This window comes from Dama dama, chromosome 14, assembly GCF_033118175.1.
Source record: "Dama dama isolate Ldn47 chromosome 14, ASM3311817v1, whole genome shotgun sequence".
In the NCBI taxonomy this organism is placed as follows: domain Eukaryota; kingdom Metazoa; phylum Chordata; class Mammalia; order Artiodactyla; family Cervidae; genus Dama; species Dama dama.
Genome location: NC_083694.1, coordinates 66,699,656 through 66,727,265, shown reverse-complemented (window position 1 = coordinate 66,727,265; position 27,610 = coordinate 66,699,656). Strand labels below are relative to the sequence as shown.

Below are 27,610 nucleotides of genomic sequence, written 5' to 3'. Positions count from 1 at the left end.
GAAGTGCGGGGGAGACTGGCCGCCAGGAGAGGTCAAAAGGTAAGACGGCTCCTGAGTTGGAAGAGGTGCCCTTCCCTGGGAAGAGTGGAGACAAGAGGGGAGTCTTTACGAATCCGCTCGGGGCTGGACTCAGGGAAGGGGTGCCACGGGCATTGCAGGGGCTGGTGTCGAGGAGAAATGCTAGGTATAGCTGTGTGTTGCCGTCCTTCGGGGCACCGTTCATCTTGTATTCAGAGGTGCCCTGGAGAAGAACACAGGTTACCCCAGCCATGCAGCCAAAGTGTAATCATGCAGTAAAAGTGTGAGGATTAATGGAGCAGCTTGGAACGTCCCGGCCTGGGAGGGGAGGGTGGGACACTGCAGGATGTGGTCCTTGGCCTCAAGAAGCGGGGAGGCTCCCGTGGGGAGGAAGGCCGTAACACAAAGAGAGTCGTAGGGAGTCACTGCGACCCAGGGCGGGGTGTGTGCCAAGGGAACACAGGATGTCGGCAGGGGGCTGACTGGTCTGGGGAGACCCTATCCTGGAGGCACCAGTTGAATGGGTGCCCAGGGCGGGGTGGCCAGCTGTGCTTGGGAGCAGCTCTGTGGTGGTCCTGACCCTTGGTCCACCCCGAGGCACTGGGCCCCACAGCATCTCCTTGATACGACCATCTCTCTCTACTTCTCTGCAGCCTTCGATACCCCAGGTTCCAAACTACAGGCTGTCGATGACGATCCCGGACTGGCTCCAGGCGATCCAGAACTACATGAAGACACTACAGTATCCTTCCAACCGGGGTCAGAGGAGGAGACCCAGCCAAGGGGATGGGCATGGTGATCACAAGTCTGATGGCCTGTGTGTTCGCAGATGGTCAGCAAATGCGGGGTGAGGTCGATGAGGCCGGGGACGGAGGAATGCCGTGATGTGAGAGTCTCGGAGTGACCCTGGGGGGCCATCGTTGCAATGATCAGACCCTCTCCCTTTAAGCAGCCGGTAAGGGGCGGCCAGGCAGTGGTGGGCAGGGCACGCCCCTGCTCCTCCTGTCTCTTCCTCTCTCTCTCTCTCCCTCCTCCCTCTCAGTCATCCTTGGCTCCTTCCAGCTCTCTTCTTCTGCCAGCTTCCTCTTCTCTCTTCCCTTCTAGTCTTCTGTCTCCTTGTCCTGGCTCTCACTTTTTGGCCTGATCCTGACCACGCCTCACCTACCAGAAGCCCGTCCAGTGCCTCCTTTCACACCTGGTGCTCTTGGTCCACTTTGCATGAATGAGTGTGGCTCTGGCTGGGGGCCCTCTCCACTTTGCGTGAGTTTGAAGAAGAGCCAAGGAACCTTGTGGTTCCCGGCTGGGTGCGGACCTGGCTCTCTTTTCTCCTCTGATCTAAGGAGTTGTCTGCAGTCGGGATTAGATCAGTTCTGAGCACCCGCGTGAGCTACGTTGTAAGAACCCAGAGGGCAGGGTCAGATGGTCCCCCCCCCCCCCCCCCCCCGCCACAGCTGGTGCTTTATCCGGGATAGGGGTCAGGCGGGAGCCGGGCTGTGAGCGATGTAAGTGAGCAGGAGGGGCTGTCTGCCCGAGTGAGTCAGGGAGCATCTTGGCTCAGCCAGCGTCTGGCTCCCTGCCGCCATCCTGGCCCCCAGCACGTGGTCCATGAGGTCAGGCCTCTGCTGACCTCTGTCCTTCCTCCCTAAAGACAGAGAGCTTAGCAGAGAGGATTTCACGGGGCACTGCACACGTGTCCCATCTGCCCCGGAAGAGGCCTCCCCTCTCTGCTACGGGCAAGAAGGTTCCCTGTGGACTTGTGTGTTTTCCCTGAAGGGAAGGGTGCTGGCAGATGAGAACTGCCTCTTGTCTGGGTGATCTCTCTCAGTTTCTTCAAGACTATGAACTCCCTGCGTGGCTTTTTCCCAGTAGAATCGTAAAGTAATATTAGAGTTAGAAGGTAGCACCAGCCTCCAAGGGTCAGGCTGACAGCCCTAGCCTAGGGAAGGCCGTCTGATTCGGTGCTGATCGCCGAAGTGGGAACTAGCGTGTGGAGCTCCCTGTGGCCCAGAAACATAAACTCTTGCCAGAGTCAACCTGGACCCCCAAGAGCTGAGCCTTTCTGGATGTGACTGACTCCTCACAGAACATTCCAGAAGGTGATGGAAATTAGAACTTAGAATTGCCCACCCCACTTCTACTTGGGACTTCCCTGACAGGTAAAGAATCTGCCTGCAATGCAGGAGACACAGGACACATGGATTTTATCCCTGAGTCGGGAAGGTCCCTCGGAGGAGGAAATGGCAACCCACTCCAGTATTCTTGCCTGGGAAATCCCATGGACAGAGGAGTCTGGCAGGCTACAGTCCATGGGGTCACAAAGAGTCGGACATGACTGAGCGACTAATACTAAATATACCAGGAATCTCACTGCTTGAATGAAATCTTTGGTAAAGTGAAAAACCACTTCACAGTGAGACTGTGGAGTCCTTTATTTTGCTCTTACCTCCAGGGTTTTGTACATTGTATTTTTTTTTTTTTTTTGTACATTGTATTTTTAAAAGCTGAGTGGGCCTGTATTTTTATGGGTTATTCTTATAGCTCATGCTGGTAATTTCCCAACGGTTGAGCCTCTTAAAATCATCCCCTGGCCACCCCCCAAGAACCTCCAAGCCATCAGTCCCAGATGGGGTGACTCTGAATAACATCTGGGGTCAAGACCTGGCCTGAAATCAGAATCACCAGGGTGGAGCCCAGAATCTGCTTATCACAGACTTCCCAGGTGGTTGTTAAACATGCTCAAGTCCTAGGGGCCAAGCGCGTCTTTGCCAAGACAGGAATCCCAGCTCTTCTTGGGAGGGTGTGCAATGCCTTGAGGTGATCATTGCTTCCCTCTGCAGCTGCCTGTACCATTGTAGGGGCACGCATCTAACCTCATACTCCTCTCCTGGGCTACAGGTTCAGGCTTCATTAGCACCTTCCCAATACACACTTTTTCTGTAGGATTTTGTTTGAGGCAGAAAAGAGAAACAGAAAGCAACTTTTCTTTAGGTTCAGAAAAAATCAAGATCCAGTGTCAAGAGAGCCTGCTATCAGAGAATCTCCGGTCCCCTTCAGAATGAGCTGATGTAGGCTTGCAGGTCTCTGAGACCTTGTGGGCCACCAGCTCAACCCCAGTTTGTGGGTAATGGGGTCAGTCTCCTCAGATTTAATAATCAATGTCAAGTGTCAGTCAGACATGACATGGAAGGGATGTCTCCCCAGTAAACTTTGTTGCAGTCTGTGTGCTCTCGAGAAACTGCTGCCGTCTGTCTGCCCTCCATCCCTCCATCCCTCTGTCCATCAACCTACCCTTCTGTCTGCAGCCAGCCAGCCAACCTTTCATTCATCCATCCACCTATCTTCTCTTCTATTTTTTAATGTTTATTTTATGATTTATTTGGCCATACCTGGTCTTAGTTTTGGCATACGGGATCTTTAGTTGTGGCATGTGGGATCTAGTTCCCTGACGAGGGATAGAATCCAGGCTCCCTGAATTGGGAGCACAGAGTCTGAGCCACTGAATCGCCAGGGAAGTCCCATATAACCACTCTTCTGTCAACCCCATTCTCCCTTCCTTCCTTGCATCCACCCTCTTATCCATCCATCCGTCCACCCAGCCATTCACTTATCCCTCATATTTAATAATATTTGCTAACTGGAATATGTTGGACTTGTGCCAAGCTTTGGGGTGATACAAAGATGATAAACAGTCCCAGCTCTCAAAAAATTATAGTTTAGTAAGTGAATTAAGACATGTAGTCAACAAAACAAAATACAGAGCATATTGAAAAGAGCTATTCTGAAGGTCTGGGGTGCTTTGGGGCCTAAGTTAAAAGATTTCCAGGGCAGGTCAGTGAGGAGGAAGCGCTGTTGGTGATATTCCGGCTACCGGACACCTGGACAGCCCCGACAGCCCCAACTCCCTCATTCCTTCAAGAAATGAAATATAGCTTCCTCTGCTGGATTACTGGGGCCTTTGGAGTTTTCTGTCACTTTCTCTTTACATACTTCACACAGATACAATCATACAGGGACCCAGTTCTTTGAAATTAGGAAGATGAGACCGCTGAGTGGGTAAGTGGTGCATGGTCTATGGACCAGGAGACTGTGCTTCTGTCTAAGAGCTGTCATCTTTCTCTCCCACTCTTGGTCCTTTATCCCAGTGCTCAAACATTCGGGTCCGTAAGGGGTGAGGGTGGGGATGCCCCAGGACCAGGGTGGCGGTGAGACTGAGGTCTGGGCCACTCTGGTCAGCCAAGCTCAGTGGTGGAGACTAACTCAGGGATGGGGGAGGCGTATGAAATTTGTTTTATGTGGCCTTTTTTACTTGCTCCCTTGTAACATCCCTTGACCTGGGTTAGTGGGAGGGTACTGTGGATTAGGGACACTAACCTCACAAAGGTTTTCCCAGGTGGCGCTGGTGGTAAAGAACCCGCCTACCAATGCAAGAGACCCAGGTTCGATCCTTGGTTTGGGAAGATCCCCTGAAAGAGGGCATGGCAACCCACTCTAGTATTCTCGCCTGGAGAATCTCCATGGACAGAGAGGAATCTGGTGGGTTACAGTCCATGGCATCGCAAAGAGTCGGACATGACTGAAACGACATAGCGTACATGCATGCAACCTCCCAGAACTACCTCTTGGAGAGAGGAGTGGAGAATTTAGGAATTTTAGTTCTGCCAAGTGCTTTGCCAGCCTCCTGCGAGGCCAGTTCTCCCCTTTTCCTCTGTATTCCTGCATGCTGGGCCTAGCGTGGAGACTTGTGGGTTGACACACAGACCGACTGCATAATTAAAGGAGCCTGAGATCCTTCCTTGTGCTCTACCCTACAGGTTAATGGAAACAGCGAAAGAAATGACTCGGGAGTCCCTGCCTATCAAATGCCTTGAAGCTGTCATCCTGGGCATGTATCCTTTTAAGGGATGTGAGTTTAAATGTGCTCTGTAGATGGTAGCATCACTCTGGAGCTGGTTGTGCCTTTCGTATCCTAGGTCCTCAGAGATGACGCTCGTCATCTGCATGGAGGAAATTGTCAAGCTCCCCTGGTGCTTCTCTTGAACTTTCACCATCTGGACTTGAACCAAATCAGAGCTCGGCTGCTCGGCCATCCTCAGTGTAACCTATGAGCTGAAGCCTGCTTCGAGGCCAGCTCCCAGGCCAGACGCATTAGTCGCGAGGAGAAGTCTAGCTTCGGGGGGACTAGCGAGAGCATGTGTGTCATTATTTTTTGCATTAACCTGGCATTGCAACAGTAAGGACACTCCCATGGGATTATTCAAACCCATCTGCAGGAAGAATTCTCAAAGTGGACTGTGGAGAGGCAGTCCACCGTGTGGTGTAATGTCTGGGCCCTACAGTATGTAAGGCTGAAAGCAGAGTCTGTACTCTTCACACTTTGCATTCCATTTTCCACTAGGCGCCTGGATCCTCAGCCTGAGGGGAAATACGGTCCAGAATAACCGTGATGACCCTTGACTTCTTAGTGGTGGCGGCAGTAGAATGTGATCTGGTAGAAAAGCAGAGAAGCTCCCCGTCCTGAGACGGACGGCTTGAGTGAACCGGCCAAGGGAACGCAGCCAGACATGAGCTCGAGAGGTGGTCCCAGGTTAGGACAGGTAGGTCCTTGAGTGCCGTGCTGAGAAGGGTGACTTTTTCCAAAGACAGCAAGCAGCCTTGCCGAAACCTCTGGAGCAGAGACGGGACATGATGAGCGTGCACTCCAGAGAGACAGTTCTTGGGCGGACAGAAGGGCAGCCGGGGACGGTGAGACTGCATCTTTGAAGCCAGTGAGGAGCCATTCCCTGAGGGGGATGGCGGTGCTTGAACCATGGTCTTGGCCATCGGGATGGGTTTGAGGGGACAGTTTCAGAAGATTTCAGGGACTAGGAATTAGCCGGCACTGATGCAGAAGGAAGTCCATGAGTACTACAGGTTTCTGGATCAGTCAACCATCTGTGGAAGATGGGCTGAAGGAAGGCGAGAGACTCAGGTGCAGACCTGAACTCAAGACAGTAGCCATGAAGGTCGAGGAGGGGAGTTGGACATGTCTTCAGCCCCACGCGGGGACTCATATGTGTGGAGCTGGAGGAGAGAGGCCATGCCTCTGGATTTATGGTGTGGCAAATTGAGTGATTGGGTAGTAATGCCACTCTCCACGGGGAGGACTTACGGGGAAGGTCAGAGTTACAGGGAGGAGAGTTCAGATTTGGACATGTTGAATTTGAGGTGCCTGTGGGGTGTCGAGTCATGTATTAGACCGTGGAGCTCAGGAGGAGGGTCCTCGCTGGAAATAGAAACTTGCAGGCGGTGGGCGTTTTAGGGGTGGTTGTGGTTTCAGGGATGACATCCAGGGTTTTCTGCTCTAGTTGGACACAAGGAGCCTGTGACAGAGACTGAGGAGGGCAGTTAAGAGAAGTGGAAGGAAAACCAGGAGAGAGAGGAGACACAGACGTCAGCAGGAGGCTTCAGACTGGGGACGGTAGGCTGGGTCTGGGCTGTTTTCCTGGCCCTCTGGACATCTTCACGGGGAAGGGAACTTTGCTCCTCTCGTCTGCTGACCGCTGTCTGGCCGGATCCGAAACACGATTGTCCACAGGTGCCCAGGCTCGTGCCTGAAGAATGGGAACTTGAGCCTCGTGGAGGCCCTTGCCCACCCTTCTAAGGCATACCTCCCCGCTGCTCCCCACCTGGGAGATGGACACGTCTGGGAGCCCAGCAGGAAGGCAGGGGTAGGGGTGGGGGCCAGCAGATGGCTCCAGGCCCCACCCTTTGGAGGCAGGAGTCCACACAGCTGTTGGGCAGAGCCTCCTGTAAGGTTAATGGGCGAACAGTTGTCAGGGATTTGCTGGCGGTGGGTGAAGGAGCCCCTCGCCGTGGGCACCAGCTGCCTCCAGACCCTGTGCTGGTGGGGGTCGCGGGGCCCCTGGACGGAGGTCGTCTGGCGTCACACGGCAGTCCTGTACGCAGTAGTCTTGTTGCCACGCAATTGCATCAGTCCAAGTGGAAATTAGCTTAGGTTCCTGGAGTTGCTTAAAACCCTTGGGGTTGGGGGGCTGGACCAGTTCGGAGGCCAGCTTGCTCTGGCTCTCTTTTGTTCTTACCAGTGTGTCATTTCAGGGAAGTGGAGGGAGGGTGGAGAAATACTGCCGAACTCGGGGAAATTTGACTCCTGCGTAGACAAGACACAGAGCTGGATTCTAAAAGTGACGGCCTCTTTGTCTTTGCTCTGTCAGCATCCCTGTGACCTGCTTTCCTCAGGGCACAGCCAAGGGCTAACTCAGATCATCCGTCTGCCTCCCATGAGTCCTTCCGCAGGTCCTGGGGGACGAGGGGTACGCTGGTGACTCTCAAACAGGTTGACTCAGCTGCTTCTTGCAGCCCTGTGTCCATCAGCTTGTCCTTGTTTCTTGTGTTTGACGTGAGCGCGGAGTTCAGGATTCATTCGTGAAGGGCCACTTCTTCTGATCTTGGTTTTTGTGATCGTGCTGGAGAGAGAGAGACTTGGGGGTCATGGCACTTCTTTGTGGGGGCCCCATTGGCCCTACTAGGGTTTAATCCTGGAGCTCAAGTGCTAGGATTTCTCCAGTAACAGCTGTATTATCAGAGGCAGGGTAAGCATCGCCCCAGCAGGCTGGGTGCTGGGCCGAACCTCCCTGGGATGGGGGCACTGCTGCTTTCTTTTCCCAAGAAAAGCTCCGGCTACTTCCGGGTCCTCATCCACACTTCCTAGCCCCCTCCCTCTCGGTTCACAGAGAATCCAGGTCCCACTGATTGCCGGCATGATGGAGCCAATCTGAGTGATTGATGACTCGTCACAGGATGGGCTAGTGGTCCCTCCGGTCACTCCCCACCCTCTCTTCTCCCCTTGACTGACTCTTCCTGTCCTGTAGGAATCCTGGTGTGGTCACACCGAGGCCCCTTCTCTGCTCCCCCTGAGGTTGCTGGGATTCCTCTCTCTCAGTGCGGATCGCATTGGGGTGGGTTTTTTCAGTTTTACTGAGATAAAATTGACTTACAGCACTGTGTAAGTTTAAGATGTACACTGTAATGACTTGACATATATATTGCAAATGCAGGGTTTCTAAGAATTGTGGTGATGTATTCATAACTTGTTCAGTTCAGTCACTCAGTCATGTCCGACTCTGCAACCTCGTGGACTGCAGCAGGCCAAGCTTCCCTGTCCATCACCAACACCCGGAGCTTGCTCAAGCTCATGTTAATTGAGTCGATGATGCCATCCAACCATCTCATCCTCTCAACCATGTTATCCTCTTCTCCTCCTGCCCTCAGTCTTCCCCAGCATCAGGGTCTTTTCTAATGTGTCAGCACTTCTCATCAGGTGGCCACAGTATTGGAGCTTCAGCTTCAGCATCAGCTCTTTCAATGAATATTCAGGACTGATTTCCTTTAGGATGGACTGGCTTAGATTTACCATTTTTAACTATACAATTCAGTAGCATGGAGGACATTCACGCTGTTGCACGGCCATCACCACTGTCTGTCTCCAATGCCTCCTCTTCCCAACTGAAATGCTAAGCTCATTAAACAGGGTCCCCAGCCCCAGACAACCACCATCCTACTTTATGTCTCTGTTACGAGTTCAACTCCTCCAGATACCTCATGAAGTTGAATCATACAGTGTTTGTCCTTTTCTGACTGGCTTATTTCACATACATTAATTTCCTCAAGTTTCTTTCCTGTTGTAGCATATATATGCTAGAATTTCCTTCCTTTTTAAGGCTGAACTATTCCATTGTATGTATATACCGCACATTGTTTATCCATTCATTGCTTGAATAGACCCTTTGGTTTCTTCCACCTCTCGTGAAGAATGCTGCTATGACATTGGTGTGCACGTATCTGTTGGAGTCCTCGCTTTTGGTTCTCTTGGGTGTGTGCCCAAAGTATGGTTGCGGGGTCATATGGTAATTCTGTGTTTAATTTGCTTGAGGAGCTGCCATGCTGATGGGATTGTGTCCTTCCCTCCCCGCTCCCCACCCCACACCCTGTAGCATGGGGATCTTCCCCAGCCGGGGATCAAACCCTTGCCCCTGGAAGGAGAAGCATGGAGTCTTAGCCACTTCACCACCAGGGAAGCCCCAGTGTTGTGTCCATGTTGAGTCCGTCTCTCTATCACACTTTCAGGGAAGAGCTGTGTACTTCATCTTTGACTCCACAGCCCTACCTAGCAGTCTGTCTGGCGTAGGAAGTAGTGTTTGTTACGCTGACTTAACTGAGGAGTGCCCTTGTTCCAGCCCCAGAGAACTCGCCCCAGAAAGCAGGGAAGAATTTATGTAAGAGGACCCAGAAGGATGTGATTTCACTCCCTTACTGCCAGCTAACCTCACATGATAAAGTGAAGAGAAAGCAGGTAACCATTTTTATAGAGAGGAGCCATCTGTGATTAAATTGAGGTCAGACGACAAGACTTCTTCCTTTTAAGGGTACCTGGATTAGCCCTATACCCTGTGCAGTCCTTTTTTAAAAAAAATTATTTTTATTTGAAAAATTTTAATATAATTTTAAAGGTTACTTTCCATCTACAGTTATTACAAAATACTGGCTCCATTCCCGGTGTTGTACAATACATTCTTGAGCCGGTCTTACACCCAACAGTTTGTTCCTCCCCGCTTCCCATCCCTATGTTGCCCCTTCCCCCTACTGGTACCTACTAGTTTCTTCTCTGTATCGTGAGTCTTGTTTCTTTTTTGTTATGTTTACTAGTATTTTGTGGTTTCTGGATTCCACATGTAAGTGATATCCAATGTTTGTCTTTCTCTGTCGAGTGCAGTCCTTTTAAGCATAAGGAGATGTATCCTCACAAGGTAAGGTTCATCCTCTCAGCAAGCATTAACCAGACACTTCTGTGTGCTAGGCCTGTGGGATGCCCGGGATGCAGCGTGCAACTCCTGCCCTTGTAAGATACAAACACATCCACACAGTGCTGGGCGAATAAACATCGAGCGCTCGGGGAGTTCTTGGAGGGGATGCGGAGACTTCACCCACCCTGAGGAAGGTCAGGGAAGGTGTCAGCCGGGAAGTGAGGCTCTTCCAGTCAGGGTGTGGCCTGTGTAAAAATGAGAAAGTCCATAGCATCCTTACCACTCATGTTTCTTAGGAGACCCCAAAGATCTCTGCCAGGTTTAAAATCCCTTATGCTACAAGGCTGACCTGCAAGAAGCCAAAAAAGAAGTTATATTAAAATAGGGACATGAGGTCTTATACAGTGAGTTTAGTAGTTTATTTTTGAAAGTTTTGTAGGTCACTTTGGTCTCATAGCTTTGTAACATGTTTGTTGTTGTTCAGTCACTAAGTCGTGTCTGACTCTTTGACTCCATGGACTGTAGCCATGGCTCTTCTGTCCTCCACTGTCTCCCAGAGTTTGCTCAAATTCATGTCCGTTGAGTCGGTGCTACTGTAATCATCTCATCCTCTGCTCCCGCCTTCTCCTTTTGCCTTTAATCTTTCCCAGCATCAGAGTCTTTTCCAATGAGTCAGATGTAATCTAAAGGTCATTTAAATTTTTCAGTTATATTTGACTTCATATTCTGGGGGAATACATGTGCTGAGGGCAGTGGGCATAGACCTGTGGCTTCTTTATGGTCTCAGGGTGTATCCTGCAAAAATGTCATAGGTTGAGAATTCCCTGGCAGTCCAGGGGTTAGGACTCTGTGCTTTTGCTGCCAAGCGTGCAGGTTCAGTTCCTGGTTGGGGAACTAAGATCCTGCAAGCTGTGCAGCCACAAAAATAAATCATCGCGGATCAGCTGTAGGTCAGTGTGTGGGGGAGATGAGACAGCACAGAGGATGGCGAGCAGGGGCTGAATCATGGCAGACTTTGCGGAGGGATTTGGACTAAGTCCTGGAGGAGGTGAGAGACACTGAAAACTTCAGCAGAAGAATGATATATGATTTCACTTTGGCTTCAATAGATCTTTCTGGCCACCGTGTAGAAAGTGAATTGGAGCAGAGATAAGAAATGGTGAAGACAAGTTCCCAGAGAGTAGAGAACTGTACCCCCTTACCAAGTATTACTACTTACCATGCACACGCCAGCTTCCTAGGTGGCACCAGCGGTAAAGAACCTGCCTGCCAATGCAGGTAGATGTAACAGACACGGGTTTGATCCCTGGGTTGGGAAGACACCCTGGAGGAGGGCACGGCAACCTACTCCAGTTTTCTTGCCTGGAGAATCCCATGGACAGGGGAGCCAGGCAGGCTACGGTCCATGGGGTGGCAAAGATCAGACACGATTGAAGTGACTTAGCGTTCAGTCATACGCCAAGCCACCATGTTAAGAGCCTGGCTTGTTACTTATTTTAGCAAAAGCCTGGTGACACCAGCAGTTTTCAACAGAGTGTATCTGAATTTCTAGTGTCTCTCTTCAGAAGGGCTGGATCGGTGAGTCACCGTAGCCACACCAGGACGGTCTAGAGACTTGGAGATAGACTTGAGGGTGTGGTGCCTCTTGTCCATCGTTGCAGCGTTTGGAGTCTGTGGGGCAGTTACCTGAAGCTGTAGGCTGTGGAGTTGCTGAGCCCAAACTGAGTTAATAGAGATTGGATGGCTCGATCCCAATGAGCCAGTCCGTGGAGAGAGCTGAGCTGTGTCACCAGGTGATCTGGGGACTGAGGGGGCCCGGGGTTCGGATGCTGCAGGCAGCTCTCTTGGCACTGGGTACTTCAGCCAGTACCCAAGGCTGCTGGCGTGGGTGTGCCAGGGCCAGTGAGAGGAGCAGACAAGGTCCAGGTGTGACGCATCCTGACACCATCCCGGCGCTTCCTTTTCCATCGGTTGGTCTGTGTCTTCTCCATCGCCACTGCCTTGCTTTGACTCTGGTCATCAGTTCTCCCCGCACCGTTGCAGAGGCTTTCAGTTTCTGGTCTGCTCCACATACCTGAGTCAGAATTAATGACTGAGAACATCATTCCAGTGACACAAACCAACTTTTAATAGCTCGTCATCCCCTGTAGAGCACCAGGTAAAGAAAGAGTACCTTGTGATTGTTGTGTTTGTATTTATTTAATTACTAAAGAAGAAAGGAAATCTCCGCTCTTTGTCCCATGTAAGTTTGGTTTGGTGTGCACCAGATGCAGGTATCTCAAAGATAGCGAGTGAATTCCTATAAGAGGATTGATCTGGAAGGATGAGGTCTGGGTCTGCTCAGAGGCAGAGGAGTGGATCCCCTGACCGTGTGATCCACGTCCCCTTCCTGGGAGTCCAAGTTCTGGTATCTTCAAGGCTTCCTTTCTCTTCCTTGACTCAGATTGTCTTAAGATACTTAACGAATGGACAGCCTTCCATCGAGCGATTCCCCATCAGCTTTAAAACCTACTTCTCAGGAAACTACTTTCACCATGTCGTGCTGGGGATTTACTGCAACGGCCACTATGGCTCGCTGGGCATGAGCCGAAGGGCTGAGCTGATGGACAAGCCATTGACCTTTCGGACTCTGAGTGACCTCATCTTTGACTTTGAAGACTCCTACAAGAAGTATCTTCACACAGTCAAGAAGGTCAAGATTGGACTCTATGTCCCCCACGAGCCTCATAGCTTCCAGCCCATCGAGTGGAAGCAGCTGGTCCTCAATGTCTCAAAAATGTTGAGGGCTGACATAAGGAAGGAGCTGGAGAAATATGCCAGGGACATGAGAATGAAGGTAGGTGCAAGGGAGGCAGATACGGGGTGCAAGACCGTTCTTTTCATTTTCCCTCTCTCTCTCTCTCTCTTTCTAGACACGTGCCCCGTGTTTCTGAGATGGTCAAAAGTTTCTCAAGGTTATCTTGCTTAGTAGCCACCCTTTTAAATAATTTTGGGGACTTCCATGACAATCCAGTGGTTAAGACTCCAAGCTTCCACTGCAGAGAGCACGAGTTCAATTCCTGGTCAGGGAACTAAAATTCCACATGCCACGTGGTGTGGCCAAAATAGAATAATAATAAAAAATTCATAAAGGATTTTGTAAGGCGAGTGCAGAGAAAAAGTGAGCCCAGCAGTCAGGCAAGAAAAGGAAATTTATTAGAGGGAAAAGAGAGGGTGACTGGCTCTTAAGGAGAACCAGCATTCTCCCTTTCTGATGGAGCCCTTCTTATACCCCACCAATGAAAAATTCTCTGAAGGGATGGTCACATAGCCAGAGGTCTGGAATCTGGTGGTCTTGCAGCTTTGAGAAGATAGGCACCTGTGAGATAACAGGATGCCATTTGGGCAATTTGGTCAGTCTCACAGATCGCTGTGATTTATCCTTTGTTTGCGAGGTCAACATAAAGAGCCATCTTATCAATGAGACCCCGTGTGGACCCTATCAGATTTGATTTTTGACATGGACAATTTAAGTTTCTTTGCATTTACTACTTTAAAAACCAGAGCTTAAGTCCATGTGGGTTTTGTAGCTGAATCAAAGTCTTGGCCTGTAGTTCCTTGAGTTCTGTGAGTTAATCTAAACTGTTAATCACTGTATACGAAGGCTCCAGTTTTGTTCTGTTTTGTCCTAGTAATAAGAGTGGGCAATCATCTCAGTTTCCTTGAGACCTAGGGCTTTCCAAAGACATAAAACTTTCAGCATTTAAAACCAAGACAGGGACTTCCCTAGTGGTCCAGTGGCTAAGAATCTGCCTGCCAGTGCAAGAGACATGGGTTCGATCCCAGGTCTGGGAAGATTCCACATGCCACGGGGCAACTAAGTCTGTGCCCCACAGCTACTGAGCCTGAGCTCTAGAGCCCGAGAGCCACCACTGCTGAAACCTGGGCGCCCTAGAGCCGGCGCTCTGCAACAAGAGAGGCCACCGCACGGAGTAGGCCGTGCACTGCAGCTCAGGGATCGAACCCGGGTCTCCCACGTTGGAGCCAGACGCTTTAACCTCTGAGCCACCAGGGAAGCCCGCACTGCAGCTAGAGGGTAGCAGCTTCCCTGCTTGCTGCAACTCGAGAAAGCTGGAACGCAGCAAAAATAAATAAATAATGAAATTATATTTTAAAAAAAGAAAAGCCAAGAAAGTCTCAGGCAAACCAGGATGAGTGGGTCACCCTGCTGTACAATTTATCAGATTATACTGAGTCACGTTTTATCTCTGGTTGGCTTTGTGAGTTGCAAAGCCCTTGGGCATAAAATTCTGACCTGGTGTCCCAGTAGCAAACAAAGGAGCACACGTCCTGCTGTAGTTTTTATAAATGACGCTCATCAGCTCTTTATCCATCCACCGCGTCACTGGCGAGGGGACAGGACGCCTGCTTGTCCTTGCGCCTCCGGGGCTCGTGGAGTCACTGAGGGCTGTGTCTACACCGAGGCCCACGGGAGAAAGGGATTATGCCGAATTCCTGCTTGGTTGTGTTTAGCACCTGGGAACTCGTCATCTTCATTTGGTAGCACTTGGAATGGAGATTTTTTTTTTCTAGCCGCACCATGAGCATGTGGGATCTTAGTTCCCTGACCAGGGATCGAACCTGGGCCCCCTGCAGTGGAAGTGTGGGGTCCTAACCACTGGACCGCCCGGGAATTCCCTGGAATGGAGATTCCTGATCCTTTGAACCCACTGTGTGCATGTGTGTGGGCTTCCCGGGTGGTACTAGCGACTAAGAACCTGCCTGCCAATGCAGGAGATGTCAGAGATGCAGAGAAGAGGGTTCCATCCCTGGAGCAGGGCATGGCAACCCACTCCAGTGTTCTTGCCTGGAAAATCCCATGGACAGAGGAGCCTGGTGGGCTACAGTCCATAGAGTCACAAAGAGTTGGACACAACTGAAGCGACTTAGCACGCATGCGCATGTGCATGTATGTGGGGTGGAAGGATCCAAGGAAGAACAAACTGGCTTCTGGGGTAATGTGGATGGGACTTTGTCGTCACAAGAGGGGAATTTACTGAGCAACCAAACAGCCCCAGGAGGCTGAGGCATTGGGCTGTCTGTGATGGGGGAAGGGGCACAGGATCATCCTGTCATCCTCTGGGCAGTGGCCCCTCTGCTTCTTGTGGTGACCTTCTGAAACCAGGTCAGAATTTTATGCCCAAGGGCTTTGCAACTCACAAAGCCAACCAGAGATAAAACGTGACTCTGTATAATCCGATAAATTGTACAGCAGGGTGACCCACTCATCCTGGTTTGCCTGAGACTTTCTTGGCTTTTCTTTTTATTAACTTTTTAATAATTTCATTATTTATTTCTTTATTTTTGGTCATGCTGGGTCTTTGTTGCTGCCCTCCAGCTTTCTCTAGTTGCAGCAAGGTGCCTCATGAGAGAGGCCCCTGGGTGGCGCAGACGTCCTCCCAGAAGTCTTCCAGCCCAGGGCCTTGGGCAGCTGGGATGACGAGTGGGCGGGGCTGGGATGCTGGGCTTTAGGAAGGCACAGAGGGTCCCTGGGGAGCCAGCGTGGTGACTCCTCCTATCTCCTCCAGATCCTGAAACCTGCAAGTGCCCACTCTCCAACCCAAGTGAGAAGCCGGGGGAAATCCCTGTCACCCCGCAGGAGGCAGGCAAGCCCCCCGCGACGGCTCGGCAGGCGAGACAAGTCGTGAGTAGTATCCTCCCCTCCCCCCGCCATGCCCCAACTCAAGGCCCAGCGCTTACACTCTTGGGGTTGTCCTGGGCTTGGCATTCGAACCAAACGGTGATCTCCAAGAGATGGGCCTCTTGCACGGGGGACATCTCTGATGGAAAAGGGTCCTCCATGCATGTCACCCCCAGTGCTCTCACCCTCCTGACGGTCAGATGGAGACACGGCTGGAGGGATAAGCCCCAGACGCCGCGAGATGGAGAAGAGCCTGGAAGGAGCCCTGGCCTTAGTTAGGAAGCCGGGGTCTGGAGCCAGCTCGGCTGCTTACGGAGCTGTGGGGCCTTAGACATGTCATGCAGCCTTTCTGGGCTCACATTCTCTCACCCCAAAAATGAGACCGTTAGAAGAGGTGAACTTGCCTGTTAATAGAACCTTAGCCCTCTGTGCCCAGTAGAAAGTGCGATCGCCCTCCATGGATGGTGGCATTAGAAACAGCACTCGGCCTGCCCTCTTTCCTTGGCTGGCTGTACCCTCCTCTGTTATAGCCTCGAAGCTGGTGACTCCTCTCCTCCTTATTAGATCAAAGTGATCCACTTAAGAAATGATAGATTGGAGGTGCTGAGGCTGCCCAAAGTAGCCAGTGATAATCCCCCGGCAAATACGTGGGCCGTAAGTACGCTGGGGCAAAAATACTGCCTTGATGAATACCAGCAGCCTGCTGTGTCTGTCACACGGGTTCTCACCGTGGGGGGGGACCCAGGGGTGCAGGGCACAGAGGGGCCCCGGAGCGTCTGCCAGTTCGCCTTGCAGCCCGGGCAAATGCTTGGGGGCGTCTTAGTTTCCTTTTGCGCCAAAGGGGATCAGAATGCTTTTCCTGCCCATCTCACAGGGTGCTGTAAGCTTAGGCTGGAAGGTGTGATAAGAGCGATTTGTGGATGGTGAACTGCGTTACACCGCATGTTGTTACTGTCACGGCATTCCTGTAGCGGGAGGAGAGAGTTTTAGTTTTCCTTTTCAGAGGAAGGAACCAGGGCCCGAAAGATCTTGTGCTGTGTCGTGCAGTTGGCCAGTGACAGAACTGGGGCTGGAACCCAGGTCTCTTCACCCCGGGAAGGGGGTGGGGGAGGAGAGCGTTGCTTCGGTCTGGGGAAGACCAGGACAGGATGGAGTATTGTCATTTCCAGGGAAATTTTCCTGTTCATCTCTGTGCCGCCTCCCACTGCCAGTCCCAGGCTTCTGCACCAACAGCCAGGAAGGTCTTGGGACTGGAGCCCAGGATTTGAAAGGGGAGGGTTGAGTGCTCCTATAACTGAAGGTCAGAGTGGTTTCTTTTTTTTTTTTAATTTTAATTGGAGGATAATTGCTTTACAGTATCGTGTTGGCTACTGCCATACAACAAGGTGAATCAGCCATAAGTATGTATGTCCCCTTCTTGCGCCTTCCCCTCTCCCACCCCATCCCACCCCTCTGGGTCGTCACAGAGTAGGACATGTTGAAGTCCCTGTATTTTACAGTAACTCCGGTGGTTTCAACATAGGTTTGTCCTTTTAGAGAGCAGGATGGCTTTAGACCTGTCATACACAGCCTCTGACCCTATTCCTGCCCCTGATGCTGGGCAGCACCCTTGATCCTGACCCTCACCCTGTCTGTCCTCTCTGATTCAAGCATCCATTCATTACTGTCATTGAACAAAGCAGCCGTTGTCTCAGAGGACTGTGGACCTGGAAGCCCTTCCCAGAGGGTCATGGGGCAGAGTGTAAGGGGCCCTGCCCAAAATGGGAATCTTATCTGGTGGTCCCTGGAGTGGGGGAAGGGTAGCCTTTAATCTGCGTGGTTATCCTGACTGCCCGTGGAGGCCTGAGTCCTCTCCTGAGGAGCTCTCAACTCTTCAGCATAAAGTCTTGCTCTCCCCTCAAGACTCTGACATCCAGGGCCCAGGAAAGCCTAGGCATTCTATCTGATTGGATTTGTGCACAGGATGGCAGTCGTTGGTTTTTAAGGCAATTCCTGTTAGGGTCGTTTTACTTGGATCCACGGGAGCTTTGCAGTCCAAGGCAGATTATGTTTTTAACTGCAAAGAGTTACCGTGATTGCCCAGGGATGGTAAAGCCCATACGATCTTAGAAGCTGGTTGTAGAGACAAAATTCAGATGACAAGCGGCTGGTGATGGTCGTGGTGTTGGTGCTGGTTTGAGTGGAGGAAGAAGGGAATTTGAATTTGGACCGTGGGCTTTGAGATGCTTCTTAGGCATGGAGGAGGGGAGTGGGGGGAATGTCATAGAAGTTGCTGAAATTGCAGATGTGGAGTTCAAGGATGTTGGGGAATAGAGATCCTGCCTCTAGAGCCATCTACTTGGAAGGGACAGTTGAAACAACAGCTGGATCAGTTTGCCAGGAAAGAAAGGAGAAAGAGGAAAAGAAGTGATGTCAGAGTCCTGAGTGTGTGAGCAGAAGACCCAGCATAGGAGATGGGGAAGAAATAGAGAGTGGGAGAAAGGGTCAGCGTGAAGGCATCCACCTGTGCGCACGGAGGACAGCGCAGAAGGACTTAGGGGCGATGAGGGGGTAAAAGTTGACACTGTATATCACGTGGCTCTGATGCTGCTGGGAGGGAGGCCGAGTCATCTGGTGGGAGTGGGGAAGCGGCTTATCAGTACAGGGTGAAAAATGGGCACACGGGGCCCAGCTGAGGAGAGATGGAAGGATGGTATAACCCTGTTCGCAAGGGCTTCCCTGGTGGCTCAGATGGTAAAGAATCTGCTTGCAATGCAAGAGAGCCGGGTTCTATCCTTGGGTCGGGAAGATCCCCTGGAGAAGGGAATGACTACCGCACTCCCAGTATCCTTGCCTGGAGAATTCCATGGACAGGCTCCTCTGTCCATGGGATCGCAAAGACTTGGACAGGAGTGAGCGGTTTTCGCTTTAACGCTTGAGCACTAGGAGGCGGGCTTGTTAACACAGATTGCCGGGCCCCTCACCCAGTGGTTCTGATGCAGCAGATCTGGGCGGGGGCCTGAGAAGGTGCCCTTCTAACAAGTCCGGGGTGATGCTGGTGCTGCTGGTCTAGGGATGCCACCTGGAGAGCCAGCGTCTGGTCAGGCATTGTGGGAGAACCAAGTTGGGGCTTGACCTTCAAAAAATAACAACGTCAAGTCTGCTGAGAGGGGCAGATGAGGCCATCGAGCATAGATCAGGGGCTCAGCCCTGCCTAGTTGAGGTTGCTGTTGTGAAATCAGAGGGTGTGGCCCTGGCGTGGGCCTGTGATTGGGCCCCACTGAAGTCACCCTGGGAGGAACCCAATGGGTCCTTCCCCCGGGGGCCAGATAGAGAAGTCCTGACCTCAGTCATCACCCAGGCCATGCCCCTGCCCTAATCTCTGGCTACTTTGTCACGCAGCCAAAGCAAGCGAGCACGCTGGCGCCTGAAGCGGACAGCTGTTAGATTGCCACGGATGCGAGCGCACAGCCACCCTCCAGCGTCAGGGCCCCCTGCCCTCCCGAGGTGTGGGAGTGGGCCTGGGGACGGGGAGGAAGACTGCGGAGAGGGCAGTAGTCACCGAGAGGTCAGGAAGGAAGACCTTTGGGGAGGTGCAGTTCAAGTCCATCACCCCTCTTCATTCCCTGAACTGGTCCTGGCTCCAGCCGGGCAGGTCCCAGGACCACAGAGGGTGACGGCTCTTGGTTCAGTGGAAATGTAGACTTTTCCAAAATGATGAAGAGGGGCTGCAACAAGCCCCCGAATCCCATGAGACGCATGACCCCTGCTGGTAGCCCCTTCTCCTGGGCTGAGTCCTGACTCCCAGGGGTCTTCATAAACTCCTCCCAAGGGTCAGAATTCGGGGAGAGGGGTTTCCGGCCCACAACTAGGACCAGGTGGCCTTGGCTGCTTGACCAGCCAGGGAGCCCAGGTGGCTTGTGGGTTCCTGTGGACACTCTGATGTGAGCAAGTCCAGTAAGATCATGGTTATTCTTGGTGGAAGCTCCTGCTGCTGCTTTTCTTTGCTCGCAGCAATTGGAGGCCAGGAGAGGAATCTGGGGGGCAAGTATCTTGGCTAGAGTTTCACAGTGGATGGAGGCATTACAAGGGCTTCCCAGGTAGCACTAGTGGTAAAGAGCCTGCTTGCCAATGCAGGAGACTTAAGAGAGAGACGCAGGTTCGATCCTTAGGTCAGGAAGATCTCCTGGAGGAGAGCATGGCAACCCTCTCCAGTATTCTTGCCAGGAGAATCCTGTGGACAGAGGAACCTGGCGGGCTACCATCCATGGAGTCTCAAAGAGTCAGACACAACTGAAGCGACTTAGCACGCACGCACGGAGATGTTACAAGGATGGCAGCGTCTCTTCCACGGTTCCTCCTTAACCCTGACTTCCGGATTGCAGAGCAGGATAAGGGATGACAGGGGCCCCCATGCAAGAAGAGAGGGAAGGAGGGATGCAGGAGACGAGAGCAACATGCAGGCTGTGGGAGGTGGGGACCATGAGACGCGCCAGGCACCAAGCTCCTCCCTCCCTCTCCAGATCCCAGCTTCCACCACTGCAACAGACTGGGACCCAGGACGGCCTGGTTCCTAGAGGTGTGTCTGGAGAAAAGCAGCTTCCCAGCCTCTACCCATGGCCTTCCCCAAGCAGGCTTTTCTCCAGGTAATCTGGCTTTTGGGTGAGGAAACGAGAAAGTAACAAATGTGGTTATGATCCAGTAACTCGATCAAACTCTGGGCCTCTTCGTGTGTAGCATGATCAGGACCAGGAGGGGTTTGGTGACTGTTACTGAGTTGTTATTTCAGCACCACTTAATGCCAAGTCATTTCTAAATGTGGCGGGTGCTGCCGTGAAGCTGGGGAGTGGCCCCAAGAGGGGAGAGTTACCATAACAGGCAAGAGGCCTTCAGCTGTGGGGTCCCAGCCCTGTCTGTGCGTGTGGATAATTTTAGTGGTTTTGCGTCCCCCGCCCCCACCTCCTTGCAGCTGGGGCTCCTTCCAGCCCTGCATTCCTCGCCATTTTTGCACTTGTCTGAATAATCCTTCTCGAAAGGAGCATCAGTGTCACTGGGTTGACAGGACAGTCAGCTGAAAGGGAGGGCAAATGACTCTGTTAGTGTCAGCTGAGACAGCGTTCCTTCCGAGAGAAACAGGGACTCCCACCCCCACCCCTCCGCCCCCCAGTCCTTCCGCCTCCTCTCTGCTCCTCTGGGAGTGTCTAAAGAACCTTTGGAGAAGACTGTTGAGAGTCCCTTGGACTGCAAGGAGATCCAACCAGTCCATCCTAAAGGAGATCAGTCCTGGGTGTTCATTGGAAGGACTGATGCTGAAGCTGAAACTCCAGTACTTTGGCCACCTCATGCGAAGAGTTGACTCATTGGAAAAGACCCTGATGCTGGGAGGGATTGGGGGCAGGAGGAGAAGGGGGAGACAGAGGATGAGATGGCTCGATGGCATCACCGACTCGATGGGCATGAGTTTGAGTAAACTCCAGGAGTTTGTGATGGACAGGGAAGCCTGGCGTGCTGCGATTCATGGGGTCGCAAAGAGTCGGACACGACTGAGCGACTGAACTGAACTGAACTGAACTGAACTGAAAGAACCTTCCACACAGAACAGTCAGGTTGTTTCCTGTGGTTCTTAAACAGAGAGAGTGAGCTTGCTATGCAGGTGGAAAAGACCTTCGGTGAACTTAAACCAGCTCCTTGAGGACAGTGGGCCTCAGTCTCGCTGAGATTCTCAACAGGGGCCCGGGCGCCCCCTGGGGGAGAAAGGTTAGAAGTGCAGCAGAAAGGGAGAGTTTTATAATGATGCTGCCCATGAGTTCCTGGGGGCCCGGAGGGTGAATGTCGTGCCAAGCTCAGGACCATTCCCGCCCCCCAGTAAAGAACCAATCCACCTAAAATGCCCCCACTGAGAACCCTGAATGCTCCCTGGAGTCCTTTCCATCTCTTACAGTCCCCAGGTCTCGGCTTCCTGATCCATAGGCTGAACCCGAGAGAGTGGTGGTGAGTGGACAGTGGTTTTCTGGCTGGGCTGCCTGTGTTCCCATGAAGGCAGCTCCTGCCAATCCAAGTGACCCCGAGAACATTCTTCTGAACTGGGGCAAGAGCCCCTCAGGGCCCATGGGAACATCTTTATCTTCTCTGCCCATCAGGCTTCTTTCCTCCCTCCGTCTGGTGCCCTCTCTTCTTTGCTGCTCATGCCTTTTTCTTCCCTTCGTCATCCTCTTTGATTTCCCTTCTTTTTCATCCATCTCGAGGGTGGTCCGTGGCTCTGCTGGGCTCTGCTTGCCCCGTGGAGACCCTCAGGGTCACAGAGGTTACTCAGCCCAGTGAGAGCCCTCCTTTCACTGCTGGGCCACAGCCGGATGAAGGAATTCCTGCCTCGTTCTGTCACCAGGCTCATGAAGGTGCCTCCAGGCAACGGGGCTGAGCGAGGCCCTAAGTCATTTCTAAGTGAAGTCATAATGAAGTCAGAAGCGGTTCGGGTCCTTGGTCTGATCACATTGAAGCTATTTTGAATGGGCCCCAAGAAGTCATTCTCTTTAGATTCCAAGTGAGGAAATCTCCCCCGGCAGGGGTGGGTGGTGGGGGGTGGTTGGAAAGGGGAAAATTCCCTTCACATGGAACGTAGAGGAGACACAGGGAGCGAGACCTAGGAAGGTTGTGGAGGGAGAAGTCAAACCTCCCGGACGAAGTGGGGTTTCATCAACTCAGGCACCCAGAGAAGGCAGTTTCCAACTCAGAGGCCCTCCCTGCTTCATCCCCTGGGGGATTTCATGTGATCCAAGGTGCCCGGAGATGCTTGAAGAAACCAAGATGAAGTGATGGGCCTTATTGAGAAAGACTGCCTCTGGCAGAGTGAGCCAGGAGCCTCCAGGGCTGACGATTGAAGATAGTCGCGCAGGGCTGGGGTTCCTCAGGGGCTCTCTGCCCCAGAAAGGAGAGGTGAGGTCAGAGCCGGAAGCCACGCCTGGGAATCTCAGTGGCCTTGGCTTCTGGTCTCTGGCCAGAGCCTCCTGCCTGGGGAGGGCTTGAAAGAAAGGCCAGGGGGCTGGAGCTCTCTCCAGAGCTGTATCCCTCGTGGCTCGGGTCTGTCTGGTCACAAGCAGCCTCAGCTGTCTGCCCGCTCAGCTGCCGGCAGTGCTGCCTGTGGTCCTGGGAAGGGAGGAATGTCAGAGGGGTGGGGGGGGGCTTTGAATGAGGGTGGCAGGTGGGAGGGAGCCCCCCTCAGTGTTCCTCCCCGAGGCGTATCGTGTCTGGCCTGGCCTGACTCCTGCCTAACTAGACAAGAGAGGAGGGCCTTGGGTCTCCCTGAACTTGTGAATGCTGGGCTGATGCCACCCCTGATTTAATCTCTTCCACCCTCTTAACGTGGAGGAGAAAATGGCAGCCCACTCCAGTCCTCTTGCCTGGAAAATCACGTGGACAGAGAAAGCTGGCCAGCTGTAGTCCACGGGGTCACAAAAGAGCTGGACACGACTGAGCACACACACTCACGTACGCACCCTTAACACCGAGGACTGAAAAGTGTAATGTTGCACTGTTGCGATACATCGTTTTCTAGAATCCAGAGACCACGGAGAGTCCAGCTAAACTGGTCCTTGTGAGTGTGCAGTGTGTGAGGGTGTCACCTGTGAACACGGGCATGTGCGCGTGTATGAGGGGTTGTGACCTCAAGGGAGGCAGGAGCAAAAAGCCTGAGCAGCCTGCCTGGTGGCCTGTGCGTCCCCGTCAGGCAGCCAGCCCTGAACTGGGCTTAGCTGGGCCGCGTCCCTGAAGTATCTCACACTCGCCCGGGAGAAGGAAGGGGTACATTTCCATTAGAAGAAGGGGAATGGCTTTTTGCTTCACTGACCGGCCGTTTGTCTTGGTGACCCCACGATCTGCAAGGTGCTTGGCACAAAGTCTAAGTGTGTTGATTTCTCAGTGTCCGGCTCTGCCATCCCATGGACTGTAGCCTGCCAGGCTCCTCTGTCCGTGGGATTCTCCAGGCAAGAATACGGAGCGGGATGGGTTGCCATTCCCTGCCCCAGGGATCTTCCTGACCCAGGGATCGAACCTGGGTCTCCTGCATTGCAGGCAGATTCTTTACCGTCTGAGCCACCAGGGAAGCCCAGGGGTGGCTTAGTAAATTCTCGTGAGTGAAGAAGTGGTACCCAAGTTCCAGGAGCCCTGCTGGCCGACTGCCCTTCAGGCCCTCTGACCCATCCTGCCCAGTGACGGCTTGGGGGCTAGGGGTGTGAGGAGAGGAGACGCCCCAGACACAGCCCTTGTCCCGGGGAGAGGGAGGGACCTGGGTGGTTTAGGCGGGACCCTCTAGGCTTTTCCTCCACTTATGGCCTCTCTCCTGAAGCCCGGTCTCACACAGACACACCAGCTCGTTCAGCCCCAGGTTGGGCTGTCGCCCCACTCACGTCCCCAACACGCTCCATCACTTTGTGATTCCCAGGCTGCTTGTGGCTTCCCTGATGCTGCCGTCCAGTCTAGCCAAGCTCTTTTTGGCCCTGAGGCTGCCCCAGGTGGGGCACGTAGGAGATGGTTCACTGTCCCCGAACCGTCTAGATGCAGTTAGCCCATACTAGAGTATGTGGTGAATACCAGTGGCACGTCCCACAAAATGCTTTCTCTATGGAACCATAGAGAGGAGGCCCTCTCCCGACCCCCTCCCGCTCTGCAGAGGTCCGTTGCGCTGGCTCCTGGGATGCAGGCCTGAGGGTGGATCCGGGACCAGGCCATCAGGCAGTCAGCCTGGTTCACGCTTAGATACATTGACATTGACATGAGGCTGGGACAGTCCATTTCTGTGCAGAGAGAAGTGCCCCCTCCTTCCTTCCACAAAAGTGCACCCAAGGAAACCTGAAGCCCCTACCCCGTGTCCCCTAAAATAGAAGGCACCCGAGAGCCTTTCAGAGGGAAAGGCCTCCTTGTTTGGACTAGGGAAGGATTTGGAGAAATACATTGTTCTAAAATAATAACCCTGGATCTGATGTGCAAGGTTCTGGGCAAGTGCAGACCCAGCTGAATCATCATCCTGGGGCTTGTGTTTCTTAAAAATAACCCCCCTTGCAATATTCTAATTATAGCCGGGGGAGCACTCGGAAGGGCCTCGCCACAATAGCTCCCCCAGCCCTGGCCCTGAGACGAGCTGGCAAGGACTGAGCCGTTGTTTCTGGCTGGGCTCCCAGGCGGGTGGCATGCTGCAATAACCCACTTCTGCCCTTCACCAGGCCAGGAAATCCAGCCAGTGTTGCCATGAGAGAGAAGGGTTTCACCTTGCAGACAGTTCGCCAGGAATCTCAGGTTAACTCATTTTCTGCTAATGTTGTCAGTCAATCGTGTCCGACTCTTTGGGACCCCATGGACTGCAGCACACCAGGCTTCCCTGTCCTTCACTGTTTCCCAGAGCTTGCTCAAACTCATGTCCATTGAGCGGGTGATGCCATCCATCCATCTCATCCTCTGTCGTCCCCTTCTTCTCCTGCCTTCAGTCTTTCCTAGCATCAGGGTCTTTTCCAATGAGTCAGTTCTTCACATCAGGTGGCCCAAGTATTGGAGCTTCAGCTTCAGCATCAGTCCTTCCAATGAATATTTAGGGTTGATTTCCTTTAGGATGGATGGGTTTGATCTCCTTGGAATCCAACGGACTCTCAAGAGTCTTCTCCAGCACCATAGTTCTGCCAGTGTTAGCCTTTTTTCCTCCTCCCCTGTGTTCAGGGCCGTTGTGGGAGGCAGGAGGGTGGGGATACAGAGGAAGGAGACAACTTAGTCCCTTTCTGTTGGAAGGCCCCACGCTGTCTGTTGTCGCAGAACCAAATTCAGCTGTACAAGTAGGCAGGTTCCCCAGGTGACCTTCAAAGATAAGGTAAAGCCTCTCCTATATACAGGAAAAAAAAAATCTTCCAGTTAATTCTTAGAATGTTTGTTCATGATGGCTTGAATTCTGGCTTAGGACTTTGTTAAAATAAAAATATCCCATCACAAACCTATCATAATGAAATCCTATCAGCCGTTTAGTAGGAACTAGACCGGCTTCCCTGGTGGCTCAGCACTGAAAAATCTTCCTGCAATGTAGGAGATGAGAGTTCGATCCCTGGGTCAGGAAGATCCCCTGGAGAAGGAAATGGCAGCCCACTCCAGTGTTCTTGCCTTCGAAATCCCTGGGACAGAGGAGCCCGGCAGACTACAGTCCATGGGGTCGTAAAGAGTAGGCCATGACTTAGCGATTAAAAACAGCAAAGGAACTAGACCAGAGTTTATTGAGAGGTACAGAATATTCAACAGTGGGGATTTGCAGATGAATTTACTTGATCGGTGCTCCAAAGTTGTTTGCAGACTCTGAGGCAGACTCAAGAATTATGAACCTTTGGGATTCTTTAACCTAGTGGACCCCAACCTTTTTGGCACCAGGGAATTTTCATGGAAGACAGTTTTTCCGTGGACCAGCGTGAGGTAGGGATGGTTCAGGCAATAATGCTCGTGGCGGGGAGCAGCCGCTGGCTCCCTGCTGTGTGGCCTGGTGCCTAACAGGAGTTGGGGACCTGCTCCAACGATGTACAGAAGGAGATGGCAGAGCATGTGGAGCAAGGAGCGGTGCATTGCGGGGAGATTTCATCAGAAAATCCTTCACGGGGAAGTGGCATCGGGGTTGGTCCTTGAAGAGATGAGAAGAGACATGCGGGAGGCAATCCAGAAGCCAAGATGCAGAGACAGGAGTGGCCTGACGTCTTCCTCAGATGCTTGGGAGGATGCTCTGTGTGGGGAGCAGGAGACCGAGGGTCAGTGTCATTGCATCTTGATCAAGGTCATCCACTTTTGATTCTGTTGGAAAATTCTGGTTTCTACCTCTTGCTAACCACGTGACTTTGAGCACGTTTCCAAACTTTCAGGGCCTCTCTTTCTTCCTCTGTCAAATGGATGGTAACAGTATCAGCGCTGGAAGGCTGTGGTGGGAGTGGTGGGAATGAATTGACCCGTGTAAGCCCCTTAGAACAATGCTTGGTACAGAGTAAGTGCCTAATAAATAAAAGCTATTTATAGTGGTGGTTTCTCAGCAACTGGGGACTTGCGGAACTGGTGGAAGTGCTAAGGAAAGGTTTAGAAAAAGAAGGCCAAAGGGCCCCAAGGCAAAGTGCATCTGTTTTTAAGGATGCTGAGAGCAGAACATGGTAAAGATAAAGGGAGAAGTTTCAGGAACATAGAAACTTGAATAAAAGGTGAAAATGCTTTTCCTTGCGGCTGAGAGGCTTCAAGAGGAAGCCAGGAGAGTGGCCAAGAAGTGGCTTCAGAGCAGGTGGCGTCTGAGTGGCTCGTGCTTGTGGCCCGTCGCTGCAGGGACCCCAGGGAAGCCCTTGTTACGGGCTCAGCGGGAGGGGTTTGTTCATTCCTTGACTTCCCTTTCGCCTGTCCTGCCTCGGACTTTCCAGCAGGTGCCGTTGGTCGCAGAAACGAGGGAGAGAAAATAGGCGAGTGTGGGTTTATCCCAGCCCCTGAGAAACATTAGGAAGCTAGGGTCTTCCTAGCTTTCGTCTCACATATGAAGGGCGGCACCTTTAGAGTTTCAGGAGGAGGAGAGGTGTGACTTGGTATTGAGGAAAATGCCAGGACAGGAAGAAAGCTTGTGTAAGAAAGGCTCGGAAAAGTGAGGCGAGCTGATTGATAAATGCTGCGAGGACCGCGGAGCAAGGGGTTCTCTTGTTAAAGCATGAGGAACTGCTTAACCTTTGGAGGCAGTGGGAGATCTCAGAGCTGCCATGGCTCAGGGCCCACGTAGTGTGCGAGATCCCAGAGGAGAAGACAGACTCTTAGAGATGGTTTTCTGGACTTCATTTTAGATGTGGCTGCTTCTCTGAAAGGATTCTGGAGCACTTGCTCGAACTTGTTCTTATTCCGCATACTAATAACTCAACACCGTTACTAGTATCATGTCTGAATTAGCTGCTAACTAGTGAGTTAATGGCTTCCCTGATGACTCAGATGGTAAAGAATCTGCCTGCAATGCAGGAGACCCAGGTTCTATCCCTGAGTTGAGAAGATCCCCTGGAGCAGGGAATGGCTACCCAAACTCATTTTAAAAATGGGAAAAAAAAAACTGTGAGATAAATCCTGAGAATGCTTAGGCATGATCTTATGTCGGGAAGTCTCCTAG

At 52.3% G+C, this 27,610-nt stretch overlaps 1 protein-coding gene across 2 annotated transcripts in view; it reads left to right on the top strand.

Annotated features, from left to right (window-relative positions):
* Positions 1-27,610, top strand: part of VASH2 (vasohibin 2) — a 40,619-nt gene that overhangs the window by 8,785 nt on the left and 4,224 nt on the right. Inside the window, exons 3-8 of one of the 2 annotated variants that reach the window (XM_061160976.1) lie at positions 672-760; positions 4,015-4,071; positions 4,830-4,904; positions 12,273-12,654; positions 15,386-15,501; positions 20,001-20,123. In XM_061160976.1, coding sequence (XP_061016959.1) covers positions 672-760; positions 4,015-4,071; positions 4,830-4,904; positions 12,273-12,654; positions 15,386-15,501; positions 20,001-20,123 — 842 coding nt within the window. The remainder of the gene's footprint in view (positions 1-671; positions 761-4,014; positions 4,072-4,829; positions 4,905-12,272; positions 12,655-15,385; positions 15,502-20,000; positions 20,124-27,610) is intronic. The other variant, XM_061160978.1, reaches the window with a different exon arrangement.